Below are 27,495 nucleotides of genomic sequence, written 5' to 3'. Positions count from 1 at the left end.
ATTTTGCCACTAAATTCTTTACCCCTTTCTCCAGATCATTTATAAACTGGTTGAACAAGATTGGTCCCAGTACGGACTCTTGGGGGATTCCACTAGTTACCTCTCTCCATTCTGAAAATTTACCATTTATTTCTACCTTTTGTTTCCTATCTTTTAACCAGTTCTCAGTCCATGAGAGGAGCTTCCTTCTTATCCCATGACAATTTACTTAAGAGCCTTTGGTGAAGGACCTTCTCAAAGGCTTTCTGGAATCTGATTACACTGTATCCAGTGGATACCCCTTACCCACATGTTTGTTGACCCCCTCAAAGAACTCTAGTACATTAGTAAGACATGATTTCCCCTTACAGAAACTATGCTGACTTATCTCCAACAAATTATATTAATGCATGTGTCTGACAATGTTATTCTTTAATATAGTTTCAACTGATTTGCCCGGTACTGGTCGGGGATGTTAAATTTAGTTTAATCAACTAATTGTCTCATTGACGGATTTTCCACCAACTAGTCATTTAGTCGATAAACTGCAGAGCTAATCCCACTGCTCTTGAGCATTTTGAATGCATTAAGAGCCAGCAGAGTCACAATGTCTGGGACTGAGCATGAGCTGGGAACGAGCAAATTCCAAGTTTGCGCCCAGTCCCTGCTACCTTCCTATCTCCCTCACCCCCCGTGGAGAAGGTGCTGGGAGGAACCAGATTTCAAACCGGCTCCCCCCCAGCACGGGCTCCTGTTCCCCCCCACACACCTGCTGCCCCTGACTGAGGCAGCAAGGGGGGGAAGTGACTAGTCGAGGGACTAGTCAACTATCCAATAAGTTTTTGATTATCAGATAGTCAACTAGCCACTTACCTCCATAGTACTGATATTAGACTTACAGGTCTATAATTGCCAGGATCACAACTAGAGCCTTTTTTAAATATTGGCATCACATTAGCTATCTTCCAGTCATTAGGTACAGAAGCTGGAATATTGGCACCTTTTCCTCTGGAGTACCAGCACCTTTTTTTTTTTTTTTAAACAAAAAAAAGCACTGCCACAGCCCCTCCCTACCTCCTCCCCTTTCCCTTCCTGGTGCTTTACAGTGGGAGGAGGGGAAGAGCACAGACCCTGTGAGGCCCCGGAGAGGCCCACCACCATCTTCCTTCAGCAGATAGGGGCAAGAGCACGGGGCCTCGGTGGTGTTTCCCCCTCGTGCGGGGCAGGAGCCATGCAGCCTTTTTTCCTTGTGGGGAGGGGACTGGGACCAGAGCTGCCAGCTTCCAGTCACATGGCCTTCCCCCCTTCATGAGTCCCCACGTGGCCAGAGGGGAGGAAGAGAGCAGGGGCAGGCCTTTTCCCCTTGCTGCGGCCATGTGGCTCTGGCCCCAGTCCCGTCCCCAAGGGGGAAAGGCAGCACAGGTCCAGCCCTGCGCTCCCGCGGGGGAAAGACCACCCAGGGCCTGTGCTGTGTTCTCCCCCGCACGCCCCGCCAAGGAGGCAGTGTGGGGCTTCACAGGCCCCGTGCTCTTCCCCCCAGCTGCAGAGTACCAGGGAGGGAAAGGGGAGGAGGTAGAAAGGGGCTGCGAGATGCTGAGTAACGTGATGACATCACTGTCATACTGCAGAAAAAAAATTTTATATAGAAAGGGAGATTAATCAAATCATATCAGCTGCTACAAAAAGAAAATAGATCTATAGTAACCTAGCAAATAAACAATCAAAGTGACATCAAGTCTCGGCTTGACAAAGCCCTGGCTGGGTTAACTTAGTTGGGATTGGTCCTGCCTTGGGCAGGGGGCTGTACTTGACCCCCTCCTGAGGTCTTTTCCAGCCCTATGATTCTATGACATGCAGCAAAGTAAAAGGCGTTAAAATAGTAACCTTGTTTTCAGGATTATTTGATATTTTTTAGGCCAGATTAAAATTAAATAAAAGTAGAAGTAACTTCTTCTCTTTCCCTTCCCAACCAAGGAATAACGTTGCCAAGCACAAACAGACCAAAGGCAGACTTTTGGTTCCTTCCAAATGGTACGCTATTACATGGCTTTTTAATCCTTGTTCCTTTAAAAGTCACTCTTTACCTCATTCAGTCTCTTTCTAAAAGTAATTGTGAAGGAACAGGAGAACAATTTCAAAATCTCAGGCAAAGAACAAAAGATAATAAATATTAACCAATACAGATGCTTATCTATATATCAGTACATTACTAAGTTATATTCTAACCTAATAATGAACAGACTTGTAATAGTGTTTAGTTAATGCAGTAATTTGAATTTAGGTTTACCAAAGCAAAACACTAGAATTGCCTTTGAGGAAGATCTCTGTGTATCATTGATTCCCACCCCTCCTCCCACCCCACAATATCCTCTTGCAGCTCCCTGATTGACTTTATACAAGTTGGACCTCTCTGGTCCAGCACTCTCGAGACCTGACCAGTCCTGTATGAAGGAATTTGCCAGATATAGGGAGATCTCCTGCCACTGGCCTCCCAGAATACTGCCCCTCCCTCTGGCTGGCTCTGCTCCAGCCCCACTGTCAGTGGGCTCCATCCCTGCTGCTACAGGGCTTGGGCTCAGCATGCTGCCGCCAGCCAGCTGGAGCTCTCCAGGGACGGAACTCCCCAGCCACCACAGACACGCTTCTGCCCCACCCAGCCAAGGCTTCTTGGCAACACCACGGCCCTGCTTCTGTCCTGCCCAGGGCTTCCCAGGGACTAGGCACTGTGGCTACCCTGCTGCTACCATGTAGGAGTGGGATTTTATATTTATATTTTAGGTTTAATAATGTAGTAATGTAGGATTTAATTTCATCCTGCCAGCCACCCTCTCTAGGTCCTTTAGTTAAATATACATTTCTTTGTTTTAAGGTTTAGTAAGTAAAAGACAGGATCTTGTATTGTGTCTATGTTAATAAGATTAGAAGAATATTGAAGGCCCAGACCACAATGTGAACTGTTTTGATTACAAGATTTAGTAAGGTTTAATTTATAATGCTTTTTTGTTGCTCAATATAAAACACTGCTGTTTGTTCACCTTTGAAGGTCTCTATAAAAGACTGTGTGAATGAGAGGTGTATGTATCAAAAAGAGATACGTGTGAAGGTGATTGTTAAAAACCAGGTGGTCAAGAGAGGAGGGGCGAAGAAACTTATCGACGCCAGCGAACCAACAGCACGTATTCATGATTAAGGAGGGGGCAGATTGACGACTCTAAGGTGGAGCTGACACCCCTAAAGACAATTGATTAACTCAATCCAGGACAGGATGACCCTCTCGAAGGTGTTCTGGAATGATAACATCAAAAGATAACACCAATCAAGGAGTAACCGGTCACAAACAGACACAGAAAAATCCATAGACTTCAACAGAGAAAAGAGGATTATAAGAGCAGGGTGCTTTGCCATGAGACTTTGGGTTCATCTTGCTACCAACTCCAGAAGCATCGGATCGTGACCGACAGAGCCTGGCTCCCCTCTGCAATCAATCTGGCTGGCCACTAGATTGATCCAGACTCTGGACTGGTAACTATAGCATCGACTGGTGGGACTGCATGCATGGTGTGTGTGAGAGAGACTGAAAAGCATATGCTAACTGCTGTATTCTCAATAAATGCGGCGTACTGCCTTCTCCCCAATAAAGATCTCTTGTGCTTTGTGTGGGCATAACAACCACGCCCCAACTGGGCTTTCCAGGGATGGGGCTCACCAGCTGCTGGTGGTCTCACTGCTGTGGAACGCCACCAGGGTTCCCCTGGGATGGGGCTCTGCAGCTGCCCTGCTGCTAGCACACTGGGATGGGGCTCCACAGAGACAGGGCTCACCAGTCCCATTGCTGCCCCACCCAGCCAAGGCTCCCCTGACCGGGGCTCTCTGGGGACAGGGCTCATCTGTCTGATGGGGGGCTCCCCTACACCGGACTCCCTGACGGTTTGTATTTCTGGGAGCCAAGGCTCTCTCATCCAGCAACATCTGTGATCCTGCCAGACCAGAGATATGGCCAGACCAGAGAGTCCTGGATTTAAGAGGTTCAACCTGTATTTACAGATTGAAGCAAAATAATTCTGATACTGGTGGCAGACAGAAGAAATGGAGAAAGCTCTACAGTGGTATTGTTACCAGGAGACAGACAGAGAGCATTTCTTATGCCACCATCCAACACGAGAGTAACAAGGGCCCAGTTCCTGCTCACTGTAACTGTGTCAATTAAGTTTCTTGAACAAGTGGTGATCCTACAGTGCAAGGGAGCCTGGACTATCCTGCCTTGATAATAAACGGTGATGTCTGCCATGTCCAAAATGCAGATCTCCAAAAGCAAAATCCAGGTCTGTCTCAAGTCCGGTGTACATAAGCACGTATGCATGGCTTGGGAGGGAGAAGCTGTGAAATGAAGGAATGTTTTGAACAACAATGCAGATTAAGCATGGTACGCGAGACCACATCAAGAACACACGACAAGCAAGCCTGTACTGGTCCTTCTGTTTCTGATAACGAAAATTACAGATGCAGCCATACAACAGTCAACTACGCACATAGCAGCAACATCCTGAGCAGGATGTACTCCAAATAGGGGCATTGGGCATTTTACATATCCTACGCAATACGTAATTAATTGGTAAATATTATTAGAATGATGAAGTCTCGCTTCACTAAAAATGGGCTTAGTAAGAACAATCAAGAGGAGGGAATAGGCAGAATTGACCCACAGGTCCTGCTCGATGTAACGAGAAGTAAACCAGCCCTTCACACCAGCGATCCAGTGCATAGTGTTCCATTGCATGGGAAGAAAAGGAACCACGACCTCCTGCCTGGTACTGTAGGTACCATACAGGAGAAGTGTAAGTGAATTAGGCTTTATTATTGTATTATAGTAGATCTTATATTAATTGCTTTTGCATTGTTTTGCACTGTATTAATTGCTATAGAATTTATAGTATTTAAAGTTTAAATTATATAGTAATCGTTTTTAAGACTTGTAAAATTTAAACAACTGAATTAACTGCTTAAAGCTTCCAAGTGTCCTGGTTTCCCTTGGATCTAAAATAAATCTAACCACACTACATACGATGGTAAAAATAAATTGTATTATAAATATTCTATTTTAATATGAAGTTTACTTGAAAGTATTTTTGCAATCCATTCTCATTTAAAATTCTACAAGGCATTTGTTTCTTCTGGAAACAAACATGGGCCAGGATTACCTTGTTTTTCCACTGAGGGATATTTTTGTTTTAAATCTTCATTTTGCAGGAGGAAGCAAGATGAACAAAGGAGATCCGGGGAAGAGAGTTTAACAGTTGTTTCACTAAATTTAGTGAACTCGATGCACGCAAAAAACCCCACAAAATCTACTGGGTTAATGAAAAACTTCTAGACTAAACCAGTGGTCCCCAACCTTTTGGGGCTGCGGGCGCCTGGGGGTGGGGCTGCGCACGTGCCCAGGGGCGGGGCCACCCATACACCATGTGCACGGGGCCGGCACCACTCCTGTGGAGCATGCCCAGGGGCGGGGCCACCCGTACGCCGTGCGCCCGGGGCCGGAACAGCCCATACACTGCATGCCCGGGGCTGGCGCCGCTCCTGTGCTGCACACCCAGGAGCCGTCAGCACCCATGCGACGCATGCCCGGGGCCGGCACCACCCCTGTGCCGCGTGCCTGGGGGCAGCCCCAATCACTCGGTGGGTGCACAGAAATGGCCCGGCGGGCGCCATGGTGCCCACGGGCACAGCATTGAGGACCACTGGACTAAACAGTACTACCAAGAAGAGTTTAAAATATAAAAAAAAAGTATTCTTGTCACAGGGAATCTATAGACACTTATTTTTTGGTAATACTGGCAGCATATAAGGTGTCAATTTTTTACTTTTACCCTACAAGATTGTCCATAATAGAATTTGGATTAAGAACACTTTTTTAAAAAAATTCAATTTATAAAAAGGTGGCCTGCAAAAAATAAAAAAAGGGGTGTTACTCTTGAGGTTAAGATATGGTAAAAAATGAACGAAGGAATTAAGCTGTGTACTATGCAAACTTAGTAAAGTGCAAATGTAAAGAAAATAAATAAAAAGCTAAAGAGATTTTTTATTCTTTCAGTTTAATATTAGCAATACAAATAATAAATTCTGTAAGCTTCTAACATGATTTTTGTAAATTTGACAGGATCCTTTAAAATCTAAATGGAGACTGATCACAGTCATAAAGCAGTCTATACACTAAAGCATTGTTTGGAACTGAATTTTGCTCAAAATATTTGGAACTGCACACACTTCATGTTTATTACCAAAAATTAAGCAAAGGAGTAAACTGCCACACTGTTCCCCTACCATTGTATGAGCATTCAAGACCTGTAAAGAAAACAATTGCATTTAACAACTTTTACAATAGACGGTGCTTAAACGCAATATAAGTAGGGCCCTACCAAATTTAGAGTTCTTTTTGGTCAATTTCACTGATTAAAAATCATAAATTTCATGATTTTACCATAAAGCTCTGCTCCAGACCCTTGGGCTGGAAGCAGTGTTCCCTCTAAGATGCACATCTCCACAGCTGTGCACAAAAAATGTTGAGCCCGCCTACCTCCTTTGCAGAGACGTGCAGCAGCACTCACTTTCCTGGACCTGGAAAGTGAGTGGCATGGCTGCTACCACGGCCGGGGCTGTATGGTGGTGGGGATGAGGGAGGGGACAGAGACAGGGCCGTGACCATGGTGGAAGGGGACTGCTCTGGCTGCTACCAGGGCCAAATCCATGTTGGGAGAAGCAGCTGCCACCAGGACCAAGACCACGTGATGGGTGGCTGCCGCTGCCTGGGATTGGGGCTGGCAGGTAGCTACTGCCAGGAGTTGAGGCCATGGAGTTGATGGAGGGAGCAGTGGGGATAGAGGAGGAGACAGGGGTGTTAGCTATGTAACAGGGCAGAAGATGGGGCAGAAGCTAATGCATCTGCACAGTAAGTGGGGCTTCCTTCCAGCTGGCCATGACGGGCGGGGGGCTGCTCTAGCTCAGCAGGCAGGAATGCCTCCCACATACACACATTTAATCAATTAAACTTAGCATTTTCATCCCTTATTTAGGCATGAGCATCAAAACACTCTCCAAAAAAGAAAACAAAAACACACCACCACAAATAAGATACAAGCCTCTATTTCAGTTCCTTCCTGCCCTTCATTATACAAAGTTAAATAAAGGAATGGGCTACCAAAATGAGTTCCCAATTTATACATGGAAGAGAATTTATTTCCTCTGAAATCAGATATATTCTCAAGTGCTCCACTCCACTTTTCAGCCTTTCACTACTGCCACTTCATACTCTACGCCTAGTTCTATAATTAAATTTGCAACCCTTGATCTCTTGGCTCAGAACCAATATTAATGTGATCTAGGCAGGCAAACTGCTTGGCACAGCCATTAGGAAATCTCAAGTATTTAGTTTTAACCTTCTATTACTATTATATTCAGATATTCACCCATAACATAAAGGGAAAAAATTCTGGAAAATTATTATAGATATTGCCCCTTGTTTCACTATCAAGCGCACCACCATGAGGAATTATACGAACACTAACATCAGTCTCTATGTCTGACAAGTGGATTATCTACTCAAAGATTTAATAATTCTTTACTTGTATGGGGCTAGAATGTGACATTCGACAGAGCCATTAGGGGGCTGGTACATAAACTAAGAAATTGTTTGATTTAGAGAGACACTTCTAAGTCATGTTTCCACCTTTGCTTTCTTTACGCACTGCATTACTACAGATTCCCCATAAAGATTCTAGTTCACTGCTCAACTACTCCATAGAGGGAGAAAACAGAAGTCCTCTCTATATACTTGGACTTTAGATCTGGTCAGCCGACATATGTGAAGTGATCTCTACTGCATGGGCATGTTATCCAAGTCAAAACCATTTACACTAATCTCTCACATTTCAAGGAAGAGAGCACAACCTCATTACATCATCTTCTGATATTCCTGTCCTTCACAAGCCTTTGTCAAGTTTCTCCCACAATGAAAGGGAATCAAGAAATGTAATGTTCTAGCAGAGAGAACATATAAATAAACGAAGGGGAATCTTGAGAGGTCATTTTGTCAGACTGTCTGGCTACATCTACATTGGCAAGATTTTGCGCAAATACTTTTAACGCAAGAGTTTTTGCGTTAAAGTATTTGCGCTAGAGAGCGTCTACACTGGCATGTGCTTTTGTGCAAAAGCATCCATGCCAGTGTAGACGCTCTCTTGCACAAGAAAGTTCCAATGGCCATTTTAGCCATTAGGCTTTCTTGCACAAGAAATTCATGTAGCCTGTCTACACTGGCCTCTTGCGCAAGAGGGCTTTTTCCTGAGTGGGAGCGTCATAGTTCTTGCACAAGAAGCACTGATTCCTTATGTAAGCGGGAGAATGATCCCGCTATTGTGGGGAACTTTCCTGGCTTCTATACACCCCGGTGAAATGAACCAGCGAAAGGATCTGAGTCCCCGCTCCCACTTCCTTTACCCCACGGCTCCCTGATCCTGAGGGCTCCCCCTCCACTCTCCTGAGTAGCAGAGCCCTTGAAACCCCAACAAGGCTGGGCCCAGGTTTCCTGGGGCTTAATCCCTGACCTTGTAGTCACTAGGGGCAGGAGTTAGGGTGTCCCCACTCCGAGGTGCTCTCTTTACACTGCAGGCCTTCTTGGCCCAGTGATCACTTCATAAGGTTCAAAGTAAATACAATTTATTAAACATCAACTGATTAAAGAGAAAAGAATAAGAAAAAATGAGAATGGTTAAATGAGAACACACAGCCCTACTCTGTAGCACAGGGACATCAAAACAGCAGTTTGCAGAGTGTAAGGACAGTCCACAGTCTCTTTCTTAGAGGCCCTGGATATTCTGCAGGGGGGCTACAGGCAGGACACGCTAGCTCTGGTAGTGACCACACAGTCTCAAGCTCGAAGTGGCCAGACCCCTCTCCCAGTCCAGAGCCTTTCCCCACACTTTGCTGGTCCCAGGTGCTCACCACATCCAGCTGCAGGCTGTGCTGCTTGGCCAGTTCCAGCTCCTTGTGTTGCTTCTCTGTTCCTTTTGGCTCTCTGAGCACTGCCAGTCTGCTGCTCAACATAGGGTCTGCACTCCCTGTGCTGTGTATGCCTGGCTCTGCTGTTGCAAGACAGTCTCTCCACACAGCTTGTACTCCTGGCCTGTCTGTGTCTGGTTCTGTCGCTGCAGGACTTCTTCATACAGCTTGCACTGCTCTTTCAGCTCTCTGTCTTTTTAGGACCTCTTCTGCACACAGCTTGTTTGTTCAGAGAGAGAGCCAGAACAATCCCAGCTCACAGGGAGGACGGGGCCTGGCCTCTCCCCTTCCTCACTGGCCTATCCAACCTGTCAATCAGGCTGAGCTGGAGTGTTGGCTGCTTTCCATTGTCTCTGGGGTCTGTCAGCCTCCTGAACCCTTCCCCCTCTGAAAGTGGGAGCTGGCAAACCAAAAAACTCCCACAGAGTTTTAGTAAGGGGTAACAGTCCCCTTACACTTACATTAAAACGTCAGTGTTCTTGCACAAGAACTCGCGGCCAGTGTAGACAGGTGGCAAGTTTTTGCGCAAAAGTAGTTGCTTTTGCGCAAAATCTTGCCAATGTAGACACAGCCTCTGTGTTTAGTTAGAGGAAAAGTCCAGGCTGTGATGGAGACATTTGCCAGATTGCTTTCTGGGGAAGACAGCTGACAGGGTGGATCCTGGGAATAATTCTCTCTCTGGACTGATGGATTTTGACAGTCTGGAATACCAAGCCACTGGACAGAATCCCTAGTGCAGGGGATCCCTAAAGCAATAATTTTTGCCCGAGGGCCACTTCAATAATTTTTGAAATAGCCCTGGGTCACCCCAAAAGGGGCGAGGCCTAAACAGGAAGGGGCAGGGCTACCCCACCCCCCAGACCATGATTGGTCGGGGTTGGGGGAGCCCCTTTGCCTCCTCTTCCCACTAGGCACCCATGCCCTGTAAGAGGCTTGGCATGTTCCCCCTTCCCCAGGCCAATCAGGACCTAGAGGAAGGGGAGCACAGAAAGCCTCCTCCCATCCTATGAGAAGCACATGGTGCTTGGAAGTGCCACGGGCTCCTCGTAGGACCGGGGCAGGGCAAAGGAAGCTCCATGTAGCTCCCCCGCCCCCAGACCCTGATTGGCCTGGGGATGGGGGAGCGCGCGAAGCCCTCGGCCATGCGAGCAGCACGGAGGCCCAGATCCGTGTATGGCTCTCTCCCCCCATACACATTTTATTACACAGCCTTCGCCTCTCTCCCTATATTGCAGTTGAAAAGCAGTTGGCAGTCTAGTAGGATTCCCACGGAATGATGGGATTCAGAAAGCTGTATCTTGTAATGCTGTACCTGCACCATGAGGCACTAGAAACCCTTTCCAAAATACCTTGTGGCCAGCTGCAGTGAGATAGCTACCCACAGTGCACTGCTCTCTGTGGTCTGCTGACATAGGGGGGATAGTGTGGACATGCAACAAATTAATTGAAGTGGCATAATTGTCAATAAAGCTCTGAGAAATTAGCCATCAGTCTTATCGTTGGTGTGTGATCCACAGTATATACTGACCTGTGGTAAGTGACCCACACTTTGGGATTGGTAGTAACCTAATATGAGGGGATTTTTTGTTTTAATAAACTTTCATCACAAAGTTCCCTTAGTCTGGGTGTTAAAGAGGGCCTGGGGAACATAACTGGACTGTCTGTGGCGACATGATAAGCCATATCATAATCCAAGAGCACACATTTGTTACTAGCTTGGTAAAATCTAAATTGGACCAGTTTGGGGTGTCTGCTCTGTGCTCTGACAGTGTGACCTGAAGTTGTAAGCCATACCTGACAGCATAACAATTGGCATAGTCAAACAGGATGCACATACCACAAATCAACTGGGCTTAAAGATCAGAACCCAATGCTATTTAACCCTTAAAACTCTATCAAATTTAACGACTAGTCACAATGGGTGGACCACATTCATACGAGAGTATGGCACAAAAGACCTTACGAAACTATGTAAAGAAAGGGGTTTACCCTTTGTGGAGAAGATCTCAAATCAGAAATGGAGAATTTTTCACATGCACTTTGACCAGAAAGCTGTGACTCAAGCCACAAGCCACAAATGCTCCTACAGCAGAAATGGTCTGGATGCAGATCCTGATGGTCAAAGCATAGGAGCATGAAATAAACATGCCAGAAATCCAAATGAGGGAGGAAATAAGCAATCAATAAGATGGAGAAGGAAGCCAATCAGAGATAAACAAAGCAGCTGGAACCTGAGAAAGAAGTTCACACAACTCTACTTTAGATCCTAGGAGAGCCAAAGGATCAGCCTCAGTATGTGGGTACATTTCTTCCTAGCAACGGGAAATGGGAAAATGCCTGCTCAATGCATCATGAGGCCAATGGCACTGAGAATTCCTATCTACCTCAGAGAAACTGTGTAATATTATCCTTAATATTCCAGATGATAAATGGATATCAATCATTTTAACCCAGCTAGAGCAACTCCCAGGGGCTTCTGCTCCCAGCTGCACGTGGGGCCATGTGGGGGGCAGCTGCTCCCCAGCACCAGTTAAGCATTATCTAGGAGGCATCACTAAGGATGACGCTTACCAGGTAACCAGCTATCCATTAACATCCCTATGTTATGCTCTGGGCTTGAGCATAAAAACAAAAGGAAGATTTATGTCAGCTCACCAAGCTAGCCCTACCCTGGAACTAGAAAGGTCAGCTCAGAATGATACCCTAACTGTGAAAAGAAGAGGAAGGGGTTATTTTTTTTTTAAATGAAAAATGGTTTATTATTTATGGGGAGGTCTGCAAGCTAATAAGAATTCCTGAAGGATACAGGAAAGATATGCGCTAAATAGCCCATCATGGCCCAATCACGAGCAGGGCTCACCGAACCGCAGTGAGCCCCGCTCGCCAGCCGCGCTGTCCGGCAATCTGCGCATGCGCACATCGCCCAAAACACAGCTCTTCCGGGTTACAATCTACTCGCCCGTGGCGAGTAGATTGTATTATTTGTTGAGCCCTGATCATGAGACATGGGAGTGGAAAGACCTGTGACAGGTTAAAATGAAACTTCTATTGGCCTCAAACATTTTAGACAATGAAAGATCCTCGGGAAAAGTTGTGACTTCTCAAAGAAGCATACATAGTAAGGCACCTCTGCAACCTTTGGCTATTATTACTGTGGCAAATGCCTCTATCTGTAGATGTTGTGGGACCTCTCACTAAACATTGTAGGAGCAGAAAAATATATACTACTTGTGGTGGGTTTTGACATCAGGTATCCTGAAGCCATTACCGCCTCTAATACTGAAGTTCAAATAGTGGGCACAGTTTACAATTTTTAGCAGAGTGGATTTTCCCAGAGAATCCCAGTCCCAGTCCACCTCTCTGCTCATGCAAGATTATTCCTTACAGAATTTTGAAATATTTTATCAAAGAACTTTAGTCTCCAACTAACCATACTTTTAAAACTTCCCTTGGGGACTATTCCACAATCTAGAAAAATCTCTATATTAAGATGCATTTCTTTATACGCAGTTTAAATTGTCTTTATTAATTTCATCCCATTGCTCCTAAAATAAGGAGCTAAAACTAATATTTCTTCCTCCTTGGTATTTATAGTCAAATAGTTGTAGACTTCAGTCTTCTAATCTTTGCTGGCAGTCACGATATCTGGTTATAAGCGCTGGGCAAAGGGTTGCAGATCCAGCCATTTGTCATGCCTACTGCTCATTAGAAGAAATTAGAGTAGGCTGGAGAGAACTTAGCCCTAACTGGGGAAGCAGGGACAGCTTTTCCGTTAAAAGTATTTGCGCAAAATCATGCCAGTCTAGACGCAGCCCTAGGGGTATGTGCAATAGTGATGGGAACATGCTTGTAAATAAATAGCACAGGTGGTTACTGAATCCAAGGTCTCCAAGTATCTTGTGGACTCAAACAGGGGCAGAGCTAAAGTGGCCCTGTTACAGCTACATATTCAGTTCAATCTTTTCTTTCAATTCAATTTCTTTAGTCACTTGTGTTGCTCTTAATGCCCTACGATATATTTTAGAGTTTGTCTGTCTGATTAAGAACTCCTTCTAAACAGTAAGAGCTAGGACTACCAAATGTGATATACAGCCCCCTTTTATCATAGCTTAAAGCAATGTAAAGGTTTGGCTGTGCCAGGAAAATGGAATGTGCCTAGTTTTTATGAGAAACAAATTCCAAAGAGACATGAGACAACTACCAGAGCAAGTACAGTCCTCAAAATTGACATAATTCAGTGAATGTTGAAGGAGACTGAACCAAGATGTACCAGAAAAAACAGGCCTGTTTCTCAATGACCCCACACACACACAAAAAGAGAAAACAGAGAAATTTGGAGCTGTGTTCTGGTATGACACAGCTTAATCAATGCTTAAGGGTTGAAAAATAGGGAAAAAATGTTATTGAAAACCACATTGACACTAGCCCTTTTTTGTTAAAACAAAGCAAAGGATAACTGTTTATAGAGATAGAATCATAGAACACTAGGACTGGAAGGGACCTCGAGAGGTCACCGAGTTCAGTCCTCTGCCCCCATGGCAGGACCAATAGACATTTATCTAATCTACTCTTAAATATCTCCACAGATGGAGATTCCACAACCTCCCTGGACAATTTATTCCAGTGTTTGACGACCCTGACAGTTAGGAACTTTTTCCTAATGTCCAACCTCAACCTCCCTTGCTGCAGTTTAAGCCCATTGCTTCTTGTTCATCTTGGCCTCTGGGGATAGAACAAGTTTTCTCCCTTCTCCTTATGACAGACTTTTAGATACCTGAAAACTGCTATCATGTCCCCGCTCAACCTTCTCTTTTCTGAACTAAACAAACCCAGTTCCTTCAGCCTTCCCTCATAGGTCATGTTCTCTAGACCTTTAATCTTTCTCCTTGCTCTTCTCTGGACCCTCTCCAATTTCTTCCTTGAAATGCGGTGCCCAGAACTGAACACAATACTCCAACTGAGGCCTAACCAGTGCAGAGTAGAGTGGAAGAATGACTTCTCGTGTCTTGCTCACAACACACCTGTTAATACATTCCAGAATCATGTTTGCTTTCTTTGCAAAGGCATCACACTGCTGACCCATATTCAACTTGTGATCCACTATAACCCTTAGATCCCTTTCTGCCGTACTCCTTCCCTGACTGTCGCTTCCCATTCTGTATGTATGAAACTAACTGATTGTTCCTTCCTAAGTGGAACACTTTGCATTTGTCTTTATTAAACTTCATCCTATTTACCTCAGACAATATCTCTAATTTGTCCAGGTCATTTTGAATTATGACCCTATCCTCCAGATTAGTCGCAACCCCTCCCAGCTTGGTGGTATCTGCAAACTTAATAAGCGTACTTTCTATACCAATATCTAAATCGTTGATGAAGATATTGAACAGAGTCGGTCCCAAAACAGACCCCTGTGGAACTCCACTTGTTATTCCTTTCCAGCAGGCTTGTGAACCATTAATAGCTACTCTCTGAGTATGGTTATCCAGCCAGTTATGCACCCACCTTATAGTAGCCCCATATAAGTTATATTTACCTATTTTATTGATAAGAATATCATGCGAGACCGTATCAAACGCCTTTCTAAAGTCTAGGTATACCACACCCACTGCTTCTCCCTTATCAACAAGACTCGTTATCCTATTAAAGAAAGCTATCAGATTGGTTTGACATGATTTGTTCTTTACAAATCCATGCTGGCTGTTCCCTATCACCTTGCCACTTTCCAAGTGTTTACAGATTATTTCCTTAATTACTTGCTCCATTATCTTCCCTGGCACAGAAGTTAAACTAACTGGTCTATAGTTTCCTGGGTTGTTCTTATTTCCCTTTTTATAGATGGGCACTGTATTTGCGCTTTTCCAGTCCTCTGGAATCTCTCCTGTCTCCCATGATTTTCCAAAGATAATAGCTAGAGGCTCAGATACCTCCTCTATCAGCTCCTTGAGTATTCTAGGATGCATTTCATCTGACCCTGGTGACTTGCAGGCATCTAACTTTTCTAGGTGATTTTTAACTTCTTTTTTTATTTTACCTTCTAAAACTACCCTCTTCCCACTAGCATTCACTATGTTAGGCATTCCTACAGACTTCTCGGTGAAGACCGAAACAAAGAAGTCATTGAGCATCTCTGCCATTTCCAAGTTTCCTATTACCTTTTCTCCCTCCTCACTGACCAGTGGGCCTACCCTCTCCTTGGTCTTCCTCTTGCTTCTAATGTATTTATAAAAAGTCTTCTTGTTTCCCTTTATTCCCGTAGCTAGTTTGAGCTCATTCTGTGCCTTTGCCTTTCTAATCTTGCTCCTGCATTCCTGTGCTGTTTGCCTATTTTCATCCTTTGTAATCTGTCCTACTTTCCATTTTTTATAGGACTCCTTTTTTATTTTTAGATCATACAAGATCTCGTGGTTATGCCAAGGCGGTCTTTTGGCATATTTTCTATCTTTCCGACACATCGGAATATCTTGCTTTTGGGCCCTTAACAATTTCCCTTGGAAAAACTGCCAACTCTCCTCAGTTCTTTTTCCCCTCAGTCTCGATTCCCATGGGACCTTACCTATCAGATCTCTGAGCTTACCAAAATCCGCCTTCCTGAAATCCATTGTCTATTTTGCTGTTCTCCCTAATGAGGGAGATGAAGGAAAAGATACATTTGATGGAATTCCTATTTTTAAAAAGTGTACTAAAAATAGTTAAATGGAAAAATTAAGAAATCTGGGGGAAAAAATACAGTTATTTAAATCTCTGGTGTCCAACACTCTAGCCACTAGCCATATGTGGTTACTGCTTTCAGTACTGGTTGGACCCCACTATTTAAATCATGTATGCTTTTCACATATTTAAAAAAAAAAAGTTAATTGAGTTAAGAACCCAAGCAATGCTGGACAAATCTCCTAGTTGGTCAATATTTTTCAAGTAATAAGGTGCCCAAAAGTGAACACAACACTCATGATACGCTCTGACAAGAGCCACACTGGTTCCTTCAAGCTTGATGTGATGCTTACATGCATGGAAGTCAAAGTGCATTGCCCTTTCAGGAGACCACATTGTTGCAAATTCAGGATCCCACATTCTAAATAGCAAAACTTCAGCATGCACCAAGGGAGAAGGTGAAGAAAATTTGAGGTGATTGATGAACAGTTACTAAGTTTAGAGCTTGTCAAAAGAGAGAGACTGGGGAAATACACACACCACATCAGAGCTCCAGAGGACGATAATCATTAGCCAGTGCTGTGTGTACACACACACACACACACACACACACACCTCCTCCTCCTCCCCCTCCCCCCCCCCCTGTAGAACTGTTGACACTGGCAACTCTCTTTTGAAGTTCAGGGAGCATTCCCACTATCTAACAACTTGTTGCAACACATCCTCTTTTATCTCTAAAATACTCTAACCTGCCATTTCTCCAGTTCTCAGCCTAACATGTCTTTTACTGTCCAGCTACATCAGAATAAAGGTAATAGGCAACAGTTGTGGTTTAATTAAGCAGCAACATTATTCACCTAAAATATCTAGGAATACTGAGCAACAAGTTCTACAACACAAATCAATCATTGTTTCCTTACTCATTTCCACACAAAAAAAAAAAAACAACCAAGTCGCAACAATCCTGCTTTTGATACCTCACTATCCTCCCCTCATAATAGGTGAAAGGGAGGTTACAAAAAGAGGTTACTTGGTGGCCAATTGTATAGTATTCAAGAATCCTAAAATCTTTAAGGGAGCTGAGTTGGGCAGGTATATTTTCCTTCAAATCCTTTTATGATCCATTTTATCCAACAACATACCCGTTCCATACCAGATACATATAGTGGATATCAGGTATAAGATGGCAAGCAGCAAATTGCTTGGCTGCCTCTCCCTCACCAAGTTCCACAAATCCTTCTCATCACTCGATTGGCCTGTTTATGATTCTGAAAGTGAAACTACAAGAAAATCTCTCAGTCCCTGGGATATTCTGACCTGTTTCTCCAGTTCTCAGCCTACATTGTTTTTCCTTCTGACCCTTACCTTTAGCACAGCTTCCAATTTAATCAGCTAAGTCCACTTCCTTTTTAACCTTTGTCCCTGATGTAATCTTCCAACAATCTCCTCCACTCCATCTCCTACAAAATTTGTATATAAAATTGTGTCGTTGCCGTGGTATATGCCCATCTGAATGTGACAAACTTTTTGAACCAGGGACAGTTCCTTGTGTTTGCCAAGTCCCACACACAATATTCCATAAATAACAATTACTAAAATGAAGAATGTAGAGTAATTTTTGCTTTTTAAGAGGACACTGAAGACATGTCCTACTTTACACCCCAACAAGTGCTCAGTGAAACTACTTTAATGGCTTTATATTCAAAAGTCAGGGGATAAGTAGAAAGGTATTGTATACAAAGGAGAAAGCTTTCTCACTCAGGTTACTTATTTACAAAGTTAGGTGTTGCCAATTCTTAAAATAGGACATGACTAGTTCTCAACATTACAGCCTGCTCCATACGGAAAAATGGAAAAATCAAGGTAAAAGTGACATATTTCTATCGAGGAACAAGCTGTCATGGCAAAACACGTAATGGCCATTTGAATAATGTATTATCTATTAATAAAAGAAAATCAATCCAGAATTTAAGAAAATAAATTGAGCCATCTCCAGTTAGGACCAACAGTTTTTTCCTTACCAATTCTGTTGCTGGAGAAGAAAAAATATATACATACATATATATGTACCAAAAACACCACAGTTCATATTTGTCCAAATACTTATTATTTAAATGCATGCTTCTAAGTTTTAAACAAAATTTGGCCCTAGAGAGTGAAAAACTGTATTAGAAATCAGCACAGTTAAACTACTTTTCAGCAACATGGATTTCTTTAACACCCATTCCATTTACTATATTACATCCTTATCTCATTTTTTCCTTCTTTAATATCTTTTCTCCTTGTGTAGTACAAATACATGCTACAATACTGTTTAGTTCTATTAACTCTAAGTTAAAGAGCTCAACACGACTATTTTAAGTGTAGTTTACAAACCAACAATATGTTTATTTCATATCTTTCATTCCCTATTATCCCAGATAATAGTGTCCAGCTTCTTCAAATTGCTATCCAACCCTGTACAGAGAAGTCTAAAGAGCTCTCTGGTATCTTCTCAAGCAACAAAAATAAAAGGAAGAATTGAGAGAATTTCTAAGGCACAGCACACTGCGAACAGGACATCATTCCAAAGAATGATTTAAAAAGAATAGTCCTGTATCACCTTGGAGACTTTCGTGGGCAAAACTCACTTCCTCAGATGAAAAAAAGGGGGGGGGACTTCCAAACTTATAACAGAAAAAGAAGGAAGGGGGGGAGGGGAGAATCTGTCAATAATAGTGCCTGTGCTAACGAGGCTGAGTGCACTAAGTGTCCAATCCTTTTGTTGTCATTTGGGTGCTGAATATAACCGTCCATCCAGTTTAAGTCTTAGTTCAAGCCGTGAGAAATTGTGTCAAATTTCCATATGCAGGTCAGTTCCGCATTCTCTCTCTCTAACTGGTTCCTGAAATTCCTTTGTAGAAGAATAGCTACTTTTAAATACATTAATGAGTGCCCAGGTAGGTTAAAATGTGCTTCTACGGGCTTTTGTGTTTTACCATTTCTGATACAAACTTGTGTCCATTTAACCTTTGTTTATTATTCTTATTGCCACTTCTTACCAACATCCTGCTTTCTTCAGTACCCTTCCAATCCAATGCCTTACAGCCTGAAGTTTCAACAGCTATTTCTGAAACTAAACCTCAAAGATAACCCTATACAAGTAAGTGACAACTAAGACCATTCCATTAGCCTGTATATTATTTCAGCCACATATGAATTCCAACTACAGTAAAATTCCAGTGGTCCGGCATCCAATGGTCCGGCACTCCTAATGGTCCAGCACCATCTGGAACCCGGAAGCGCTCTAGACAGCTGGACAATTGCAGTTGCTCTTCCCCCGGCTTCCCCAATTCAGCCGCTGCTGAAACTGACCAGCGACTGACTCGGGGAAGCCCGGGGCAGAGCAACTAGGGTGCTGTCAGGTTGGTCCTGTAGCACCGCCCCTCAGCACTGCAGGACCAACCCAGCAGCACCCCACCTGCTCTGCCCCAGACTTCCCCAAGTCAGCTGCTGCTGAAACTGACCAGCGGCTGACTCTGGAAAGCCCGGGGCAGAGCACCCCAGCTGCTCTGCCCCGGGGTTAAGTGGCTGGTCAGTTTCAGCAGCGGCTGACTTAGGGAAGTCTGGGGCAGAGCAGGTGGGGTGCTGCAGGGAAGTCTGGGGCAGAGCAGCTGGGGTGCTGCAGGGAAGTCTGGGGCAGAGCAGCTGGGGTGCTGTCGGGTTGGTCCCGCATCGTTGAGGGGCGCATCCCCCCCACTCCACCTCAGACTCCTCCTAGCCCCCACTTCCGATAGTCCAGCATTTCTCATAATCTGGTACCCCCTGGGTCCTAAAGGTGCCGCATTATCGGAAGTTTACTGTACATTGTTATTCTCAAAAGCAGTTAACTGCTTTTTTCTTTCTATGGCTCAAAAGATTGATTTCTAAGCTATTTTAAATTGCAAGGATTTTTTAAAAAACAAAGACCTAAAAGGTTGCTGTCACAATGACAGTAATGGCACTTGTCCCTATTGACTTCCACAAGATAACATATACGTGATCAAAAGAAAAAAAAATGAAGGCTTTGTGGAGACTTAATGTGGCCAAAGTGGTTTGTTACTACATAAGTTCACACCTGCAATTTGGTTTTAGTTTAGATTTAGGAGCTAAACACTCTACCTACCACACTATTACTACTATATTATTCAGTAGGAAAATTTTTCACTCAGTTTTGTCACACATCTTTCCTATAGATGATACACTTTTGGATATGAATTATTTTTTGAGAGGCACAAGAGGAAACAAAGAGGGAGACTATAGCAGCTCCCAAAAGTATGTGTCCCATTTCACAACAGATGCCAATGACTAAAAAACAATGAAAGGAGGAAGTACATTAAAAAGTTAATTGTTCATAAGATGGAATAGCAAATAATATTAGAGTAATATGTTCCCTCCGACTGCTTACCTCATTCCAAAATGCATATATGAAACATACTATATAGTTAATGCAGCTGTTGCGCTAATTGGCACATCTGTAATAGACAACATACAAATATGGCCTACAAATTTCAAGAATTAACACTGACATAGCACACATTAATCCAACCAATCCTAGTGTCACTTAAAATCTTCTTTTAGAGAGAAACCCTTATCACTGTAACATTTTAAAGCTATTTATCTTATGAAAGTAAAACTGATTGCAATCATTGTGAATCACTATGTAACTGAGCAGCATATTCTCTATGTATTTTTATCTTTTCCTTCAATTGGTTTGCTAAGTATTGAAAACAAATCCAAAGAAGAGTTAAAACAATTTTACAAAATTCAGTAGCTTCCAATTTAGTTTTAGTAATTCAATATTCATCTCTGTTTTCATATTCTGCAACTGCATTTAGTACAAAAAACAAAGTACTTAAACAACCTTTGCTGAAGTCTTACCAATACGCATTTTGGAACAACCATACTGCCCTGCCTGTTCTAAAAACGATCCAAATACAGGCAGTCCCCGGGTTACGTACAAGATAGGGACTGTAGGTTTGTACTTAAGTCAAATTTGTACTTAAGTCGGAACTGGCATCCAGATTCAGCCGCTGCTGGAACTGGCATCCAGATTCAGCCGCTGCTGAAACTGACCAGCGCTGACTACAGGAAGCCCGAGGCAGAGTTGCTCTGCCCCGGGCCTTCCTGGAATCAGCCGCTGATCAGTTTCAGCAGCAGCTGACTTGGGGACACCTGGGGTACAGCACCTGGGGTGCTGCCGGGTTGGTCCCCGCAGCACTGAGGTGCGGCGCTGCGGAGACCTACCCAGCAGCGCCCCAGCTGCTCTGTCCCAGGCATCTAGATTCAGTGCCATTTTAATAAACTACCAACTTTCTACTGAACCTCTGGTTTCCCAAGGAAGTTTCAAATTGAAATTTTGACCAGCTTAAACCCTACAAGATGTGATGAGAACAAAATCTGCTGTGGTATTTTTGCAGACAGTGAGACTTGACTTCAAAGACCAATCCTGCAATTCAGTGTGTAAACAGACTGCTTCAACCAGGCCATCAGAATGATCAGTGCCTCGGTTTTTTTTAATTAATGGTTAGTACTGAAACTCCAGCAGCTGGTCATGCTGCCCTGATTAGTAACCTAGGCTAGCACATAGCTGTCTTGCTGTAAACAAGTTGCAACACTTTCTTGCAGTGCACACAAGAATCCTCAACCTCAGCTTTATAAACTGGATATCTGGTTCTCCTTCCTGTTCACTCTCTGAATCTTAACACATCCCAGTATATGCTGCCTAAAACACCAGCACTGCTTCATTGTTTCCATGTGCTCTCCATCTGTTGCATCCACTTGTTGTGTTTAAATTATAAATTCTCTGAGACAGTGACTGCCAACTGATGGTGTATTTTACTGTGCATAGCATAATGAGGCCCTGGCACATGAATTAGGACTCCTTGGTGCTACCACAGTACAAATAAACAATACTTTGCACTTTTATTTTAGCACTCTCAAGATTTTTATAAGTGTGTATAGATCTTCTCTAAGGATTTTGCAAATTGATAAGGAGATAAGTTCCACTTTTTAACTGCTTTAGATAACAGAAGCCTGATTAGCATTTATAAATTTAAGGCTTATCTTTTTCTTGTAAAAAAGAATTACATCTCTTCAGACCATTGGCATAAATGAAAAGATTTCCCAGAGAACCCAATGAATTTAATATATCCAGTTTTGTTTGCCTGTCTTTAAAGCAGTAGTGGGGTTAGTTCATTAAAAAGTAACTCTGTACATTTAACATTTACTAAACTAGGGAAAACTACATTTATTTTCTGGATCTCTCTCAAGAAGTATACATTTTATAACAATCAATTCAGCAAATGGCCTGGGCAGTGTCCTTTTAATGTATGTTTTCCAGTCAAGTAGTAGTCATTACCTATAAAGACTTCTGAGTGAGATCAATTTTTGAAAGTGTCCAAAAATTTTACTTTCCAGATACTTGTCAGTTTTCCATTTTTTAAATAAAAACCATCAAGTGCCACTACATGAGCATTTTACAGATCTTCCCCTATTGCAGGCCAAGTGTAGTTATATTTGTACTATGCAAATAGCTCTCTTATTAAAATAGGCAAAGCAGCTAGCAATCCCTATCTGGGAACCCCCCCCAAAGGTAAGGGTAAGAAGAACAATCTCCCCTCCCCCCCCCACCCAGGAGCCATCAGAGAAGAGGGACAAGAGGGGGATAAAGAAGAATAAGGAAAGTGATGGCTGTGACGGACCTTCCCCCCGCCCCCCCGACATGCTTTATGAAATGTACTTGTGGACATGAATATACATAATTCAAAGGTGGTTTGAGCGAATTATTTAATGTAACCCATCAATCTTCATGTCATGATCTGCTGGTTGTGTTTATCTTACTTTGTTGTGTATAGCATTTGTGTGGGGAAAATTAGACACGTGGGCTGCATCTAAATTGGCAAGATTTTGTGCAAATACTTTTAACTGAAAAGTTTTTCCATTAAAAGTATTTGCGCAAGAGAGCGTCTATATTGGCATGTGCCTTTGCACAAAAGATTTGCTTTTGCGCAAAAGCATCCATGCCCAGTATAGATGCTCTCTTGCACAAGAAAGCTCTGAAAGCCATTTTAGCCATCGGGCTTTCTTGCGCAAGAAATTAATGTTCTGATAATTTAGCCATCGGGCTTTCTTGCGCAAGAAATTAACGTTCCTGTACAAAATCAGTGTTTCTTGTGCAAATTCTCACGGTCAGTGTAGACGTGTGGCAAGTTTTTGCGCAAAAGCGCCTGTCAGTCTAGACGCACCCATAGAGTAGGAAATACTTTGTGGGTTTCAAACACGTGAATGAGAGACACAGAGGGTGCTACCCTCAACTGTTTAACTTTTGTCCTTTAGTCAGAGCAGTGGTTGGAAGGGAGGGGCCTCAATTCTTTAACAAAAAGAATAAGAGAGGAGAGGCCTTGTTCTTTTTGTCTGGGCTGCACCTGAAGGAAGGCGGGGGAGGGGGGGTATAGAGCCCTGGTTTACTGTGGCAGCTGGAAAAGAGGTTTTAGAGTGAGTCTGAACTAAGGGTTCAATGTAGAATTAGTCGAGCAGTTTTGTTTCTTTTGATTTGTAACCTACTTTACTCTGCCTGCTTTCACTTGTTACTACTTAAATCCTACTGCTCCAACTTAATAAAACCATTTTTACTTTCTATCAAACCCAGTGTAAGCGATTGCTACCTGGGGAGGGCAACCCCTGTGCACATTTCCCTTTTCATTGCTAAAGGGAGCTTACCTAATTCTTTGGGGTTTAATCCCATCTGGGGAGTGCTCTCTCAGAAGGATATGCCCTAAACTGCACTCTCCTAGGACGTGAAGTCGTTCGGTGTCTATGCTGCTTCTCAGTGTGGGGCAGGGACCTCAGCTCGGGGCCTGGGCTGGGGGAGACCAGCAGAGCGGTGAGGAGCCCCAGAGAGCAGGAAGGTGAGTGGCAGAGGCCGTCAGCACCTTAGGAAGCACCCCCAAGAGATCGTCTGTGACCGCACCCCCGCACAATGGCCCTAACCCAGTCCGAACTTGGCCCCACAGACCCCAGGGAAAGGGACAGGGCGGGAGGGGGGAGAATCTCGGTCCCGCAGCCCCCAGGGAACGGGACGGGGGGGGGGAAGAATCTCGGGCCAGGAGCCCCCAGGGAACGGGACGGGGGGGGGGAAGAATCTCGGGCCAGCAGCCCCCAGGGAACGGGACGGGGGGGGGGGGGAAGAATCTCGGGCCCGCAGCCCCCAGGGAACGGGACGGGGGGGGGGGAAGAATCTCGGGCCCGCAGCCCCCAGGGAACGGGACGGGGGGGGGAAGAATCTCGGGCCCGCAGCCCCCAGGGAACGGGACGGGGGGGGGGGAAGAATCTCGGGCCCGCAGCCCCCAGGGAACGGGACGGGGGGGGGGGAAGAATCTCGGGCCAGGAGCCCCCAGGGAACGGGACGGGGGGGGGAAGAATCTCGGGCCAGCAGCCCCCAGGGAACGGGACGGGGGGGGGGAAAGAATCTCGGGCCAGCAGCCCCCAGGGAAGGGGACGGGGAGCGGGTGGGGGGGGGAGAATCTCGGGCCCGCAGCCCCCAGGGAAGGGGACGGGATTGTCCCTCCCCCTCCCCCGCAGCCCTGAGGCGGGGAACGAGCAGCAGGAGCCGGCGGCTCCGCACGGGACCCACCTGCGGTTCATGGGCCGGACGCGGACCGCCACCTTCACCGAAGCCATGTCTCATCCCTGCCCTGGCCCGGGCTGCTCTGCCGGCTAGGGGACAGGCCACATCCCCGCCCCCGCCGCTAGTGCATGCTGCAGTCACGGCGGGCGGGCGGGCCGCCCAAATCACTGCGCCGGCCGGGCCAGCAGCTCCCCTCGTTGTCACGGCAGCCACGGGGCAGCGAGCAGCCCTGGTACGGCGCCAGCGCAGGGACAAATCGCGGCGGGACGCGTTACTCCTCCCCTCTCCCGGCTGCCGGCCGGAGCCCCGCCCACTGAGGCGCTCCCTGAACAGGGCGGGGCGAGCGAGTGCTCCGCATTGAACCCGCTCGCCGCGAACCCAGGCAGCAGAGCAGGCGCGTGCGCGCACAGACTGGGCGGGCAGGTGCAGTCTCTTGGGTGCTACAGACTCCTGCTCCGAGGGCTGCGGGTTTAGCTCTTATTGGCTCCTTCCATCGCTGAAGAACTGTAGGGTTTGTGTAATCCCACAGGGTGTCTAATCCCAGATGATGGAGTTACCAGGCACTGCCCGTAATTTAAACTGCGATGAATGATAATCCCAGGCACAGATAGCTCTAGGTATACACTAGCAGATTTCCCCAAATTGCTCAGCTCCTTTACCCAAAGAGTTTTTTTAATAAAAGGAAAACGTACGTGCTTTTTTAAATTGTTATATTTTTCAAAATACAGTGTTATTGTGAATCATTTTTATTTTGATTTCTTTAAAAATGGATGGTTAATATTTGTCCTTTTAATTTTTTATGGATTTTTGTAAAATGGGAATTCCCTTTTTATTTTCTTCATCCCTATAAACTCTTATCATTTGCTATGTTTTAACAAAAAAGGGTGGTTTCCAATAACTTTGTGGTATACTTTTCAAACTTTAAACATTGATGTAGCTGTGCCAAAACAGGGCACAACACCACATTTCTCCGTTTTCTCTCTTTTCCGAAAGGTTTATTGAGAAGCAATCCTATTCCAGGTTCATCCTATGCTTCTGGCTCATCTTAGTTGCGTCTCTTTCAATATTTGCTCCACTCTGTCTATTATTATTGATTTGGTGATTCTGTCTCATTTCTGGTTTTTTGTTTGTTTGTTTGTTTGTTTGTAAGAAGCAATCCCCATTTCAGGTGCATCCCAAATACTTACCTTGCTTTTAATTATGATAAGAGGAAGACGTATACTGAATTTGGTGGTATAGCATGGGCCGGCCTGAGCCCTTTTGGCACCCTGGGCCAGGGTGCGCAGCATTGCCCCCGGGCGCAGGGTGCATGCGCGGGCCCGCCCATGGAGCACAGGCCCGCCCCCCCCAGGGTGTGCGGCCTGCCTCCCAGGGCGCATGGCGCATGCACTGCCCAGCCTGGCCCGGCCAGTGCTACTGGCACACGCGCCGGGTTGTGCAGGTGTAGTGTGGTTACTGAGTACTGCAAGTGGCACCTAGACCACTGCAACAGTTAAGATCAAGAGACCTCTACAGCATGGGCTGGGAGCCAGCTGGCTTTTAGCTCAGAGGGTAGAGGTTCCTCTAGTCAGCTCCTAAGGTCCCAGGTTCAGATCTGTCTTGGTGGTGGTTACACAGGGCCCCACAGCCATGGGGGGAAGGGCGCTGGTGGCCGGCACCACGCGGATGTGGGCACGTGGCTCCTGATGGCAGCTGTAAGGAATGCCATGTGGTTGGCACCCTAGGCAGCTGCCCAGCTCGCCCATGCCTCCGTCTGGCCCTGGGTATAGCTCTTATATTTAGAAGGAGTTTTTGATCAAACAGACAAACTCTCTAATCTACTATATAGTTGAGAGAATTTGTGCATCTTTTTGCCTGTGTATCCATCCATCTATCAGTGAGTCCTTTTGTTCAAGAATTCCTAAGCTGTAAGAGCTAGGACAACCAAATTTGGTATGCAGTTTCCTCTTGTAACAGAAATGGAAGGGATAGTTATACACCTGAATGACCTCAGAGCAGCAGCAAACATGGAGAACAGTAATACACCCCAATAACCATTGCAGGTGGGAGAAAGCCACCGGTGAGGCATCACAGCCTCCAACACCCTGGCTAGCAGCCAACATCTGGGCCATGTGCCCCCCCCCCCCCCACACACACACACACACTAACCTGGGCTAGTCTCACCCCTTATCTGAGCTCACCCATCCCCTGATCTGACCCCTGCACCTGCCACCTTGCCCAAACTCCTCTTCACCCTCCAAACCTGAGTCCTGCGCCAAACACACCTCAAGCCCCTGCCGTGAAGGACCCAAGCAATTCCAGGTAAATCTTCTACATATTTGGGTTCTGGTCCATACCCAGCGAAAGTAGTTGGAGTCTTACTAATGGGCTTTGCATCAGGCCTTTGATGCACGGTGGCATAATAATTGTAGTTCTTCTGTATAAAATCTAGTGGAGTGCCAGGAAGAAAGGACGTGAAGAAGAGCCACATGCTGCTCAAGATGAAGACAATAGGAAAATGTAATGTAACACTGTGACGTAGTGGGGGTACCTGGCTGGTTTCTATGCTGCTGGCTCTGGGGTAACCCCCACTGGCTGCCGTGGGTACCACCACACAGCAAAACAGGATGAGTCACTATGCAAAGGGATCTCTCAACCAGTATGGCCAGACACCCCCCATGGAGAGGAACAAAGGAAGGTGGAATGCTGCCCTGACTGGGGGGGGCAGGGCTGGAAGAGTGTTGGTTAGTTGCTGTCTGGGAGCATGGAGGAGACAGCCTAGGGAAAGGGGCTGGAGTTTAGGGGCCCAGTCTCCCCCATCTCAAGGGGGCCTGAGGCATCCTAGCCCAGCTCTGTGACCAGATTACATCTGTGCTGTGCTGTATCCTGGAGAGGCAATAAACTTCCTCTATTCCACCAGCTGGTGCAGTCTGTTTGTGCCATTTCGGGGTGCAGGAGACAGGGGACCCCCAACGCGCCGTCACAAATGCAGTACTGTAACCTCTTGCAAATATATTGCAAATACAGGATTTTGACCTCTGCTGCAGACAGTCTTTCAATAATGCAAAAAGTTCTAAAAGACTGTGTCTTTGGACAGTGACTAGTGCAGCCCTACTAGGTGCTACCATAACACAAGCACATTACTATTGATAAGTAATGGGATTATTATTACTAATGGATCAAAA

At 45.2% G+C, this 27,495-nt stretch overlaps 1 protein-coding gene across 8 annotated transcripts in view; it reads right to left on the bottom strand.

Annotated features, from left to right (window-relative positions):
- Nucleotides 1–24,643, bottom strand: part of KIF16B (kinesin family member 16B) — a 234,749-nt gene extending 210,106 nt beyond the window's left edge. For 3 of the 8 annotated variants that reach the window (XM_075925622.2, XM_075925626.2, XM_075925624.2), the window contains exon 1: nt 24,338–24,628. In XM_075925622.2, the coding sequence (XP_075781737.1) occupies nt 24,338–24,384 (47 nt within the window). In that variant the 5' untranslated portion in view covers nt 24,385–24,628. Of the gene's footprint in view, nt 1–24,337 lie in introns of all 8 variants that reach the window. The other 5 variants (XM_075925625.2, XM_075925623.2, XM_075925620.2 and 2 more) reach the window with 4 other exon arrangements.
- Nucleotides 24,644–27,495: the final 2,852 nt, after the last annotated feature.

Source organism: Pelodiscus sinensis, chromosome 3 (genome assembly GCF_052426305.1).
Source record: "Pelodiscus sinensis isolate ZL-2025 chromosome 3, ASM5242630v1, whole genome shotgun sequence".
NCBI classification, from domain to species: domain Eukaryota; kingdom Metazoa; phylum Chordata; order Testudines; family Trionychidae; genus Pelodiscus; species Pelodiscus sinensis.
Note: the sequence above shows the minus strand (reverse complement) of the source record. Positions and strands in the feature narration are given on the sequence as shown.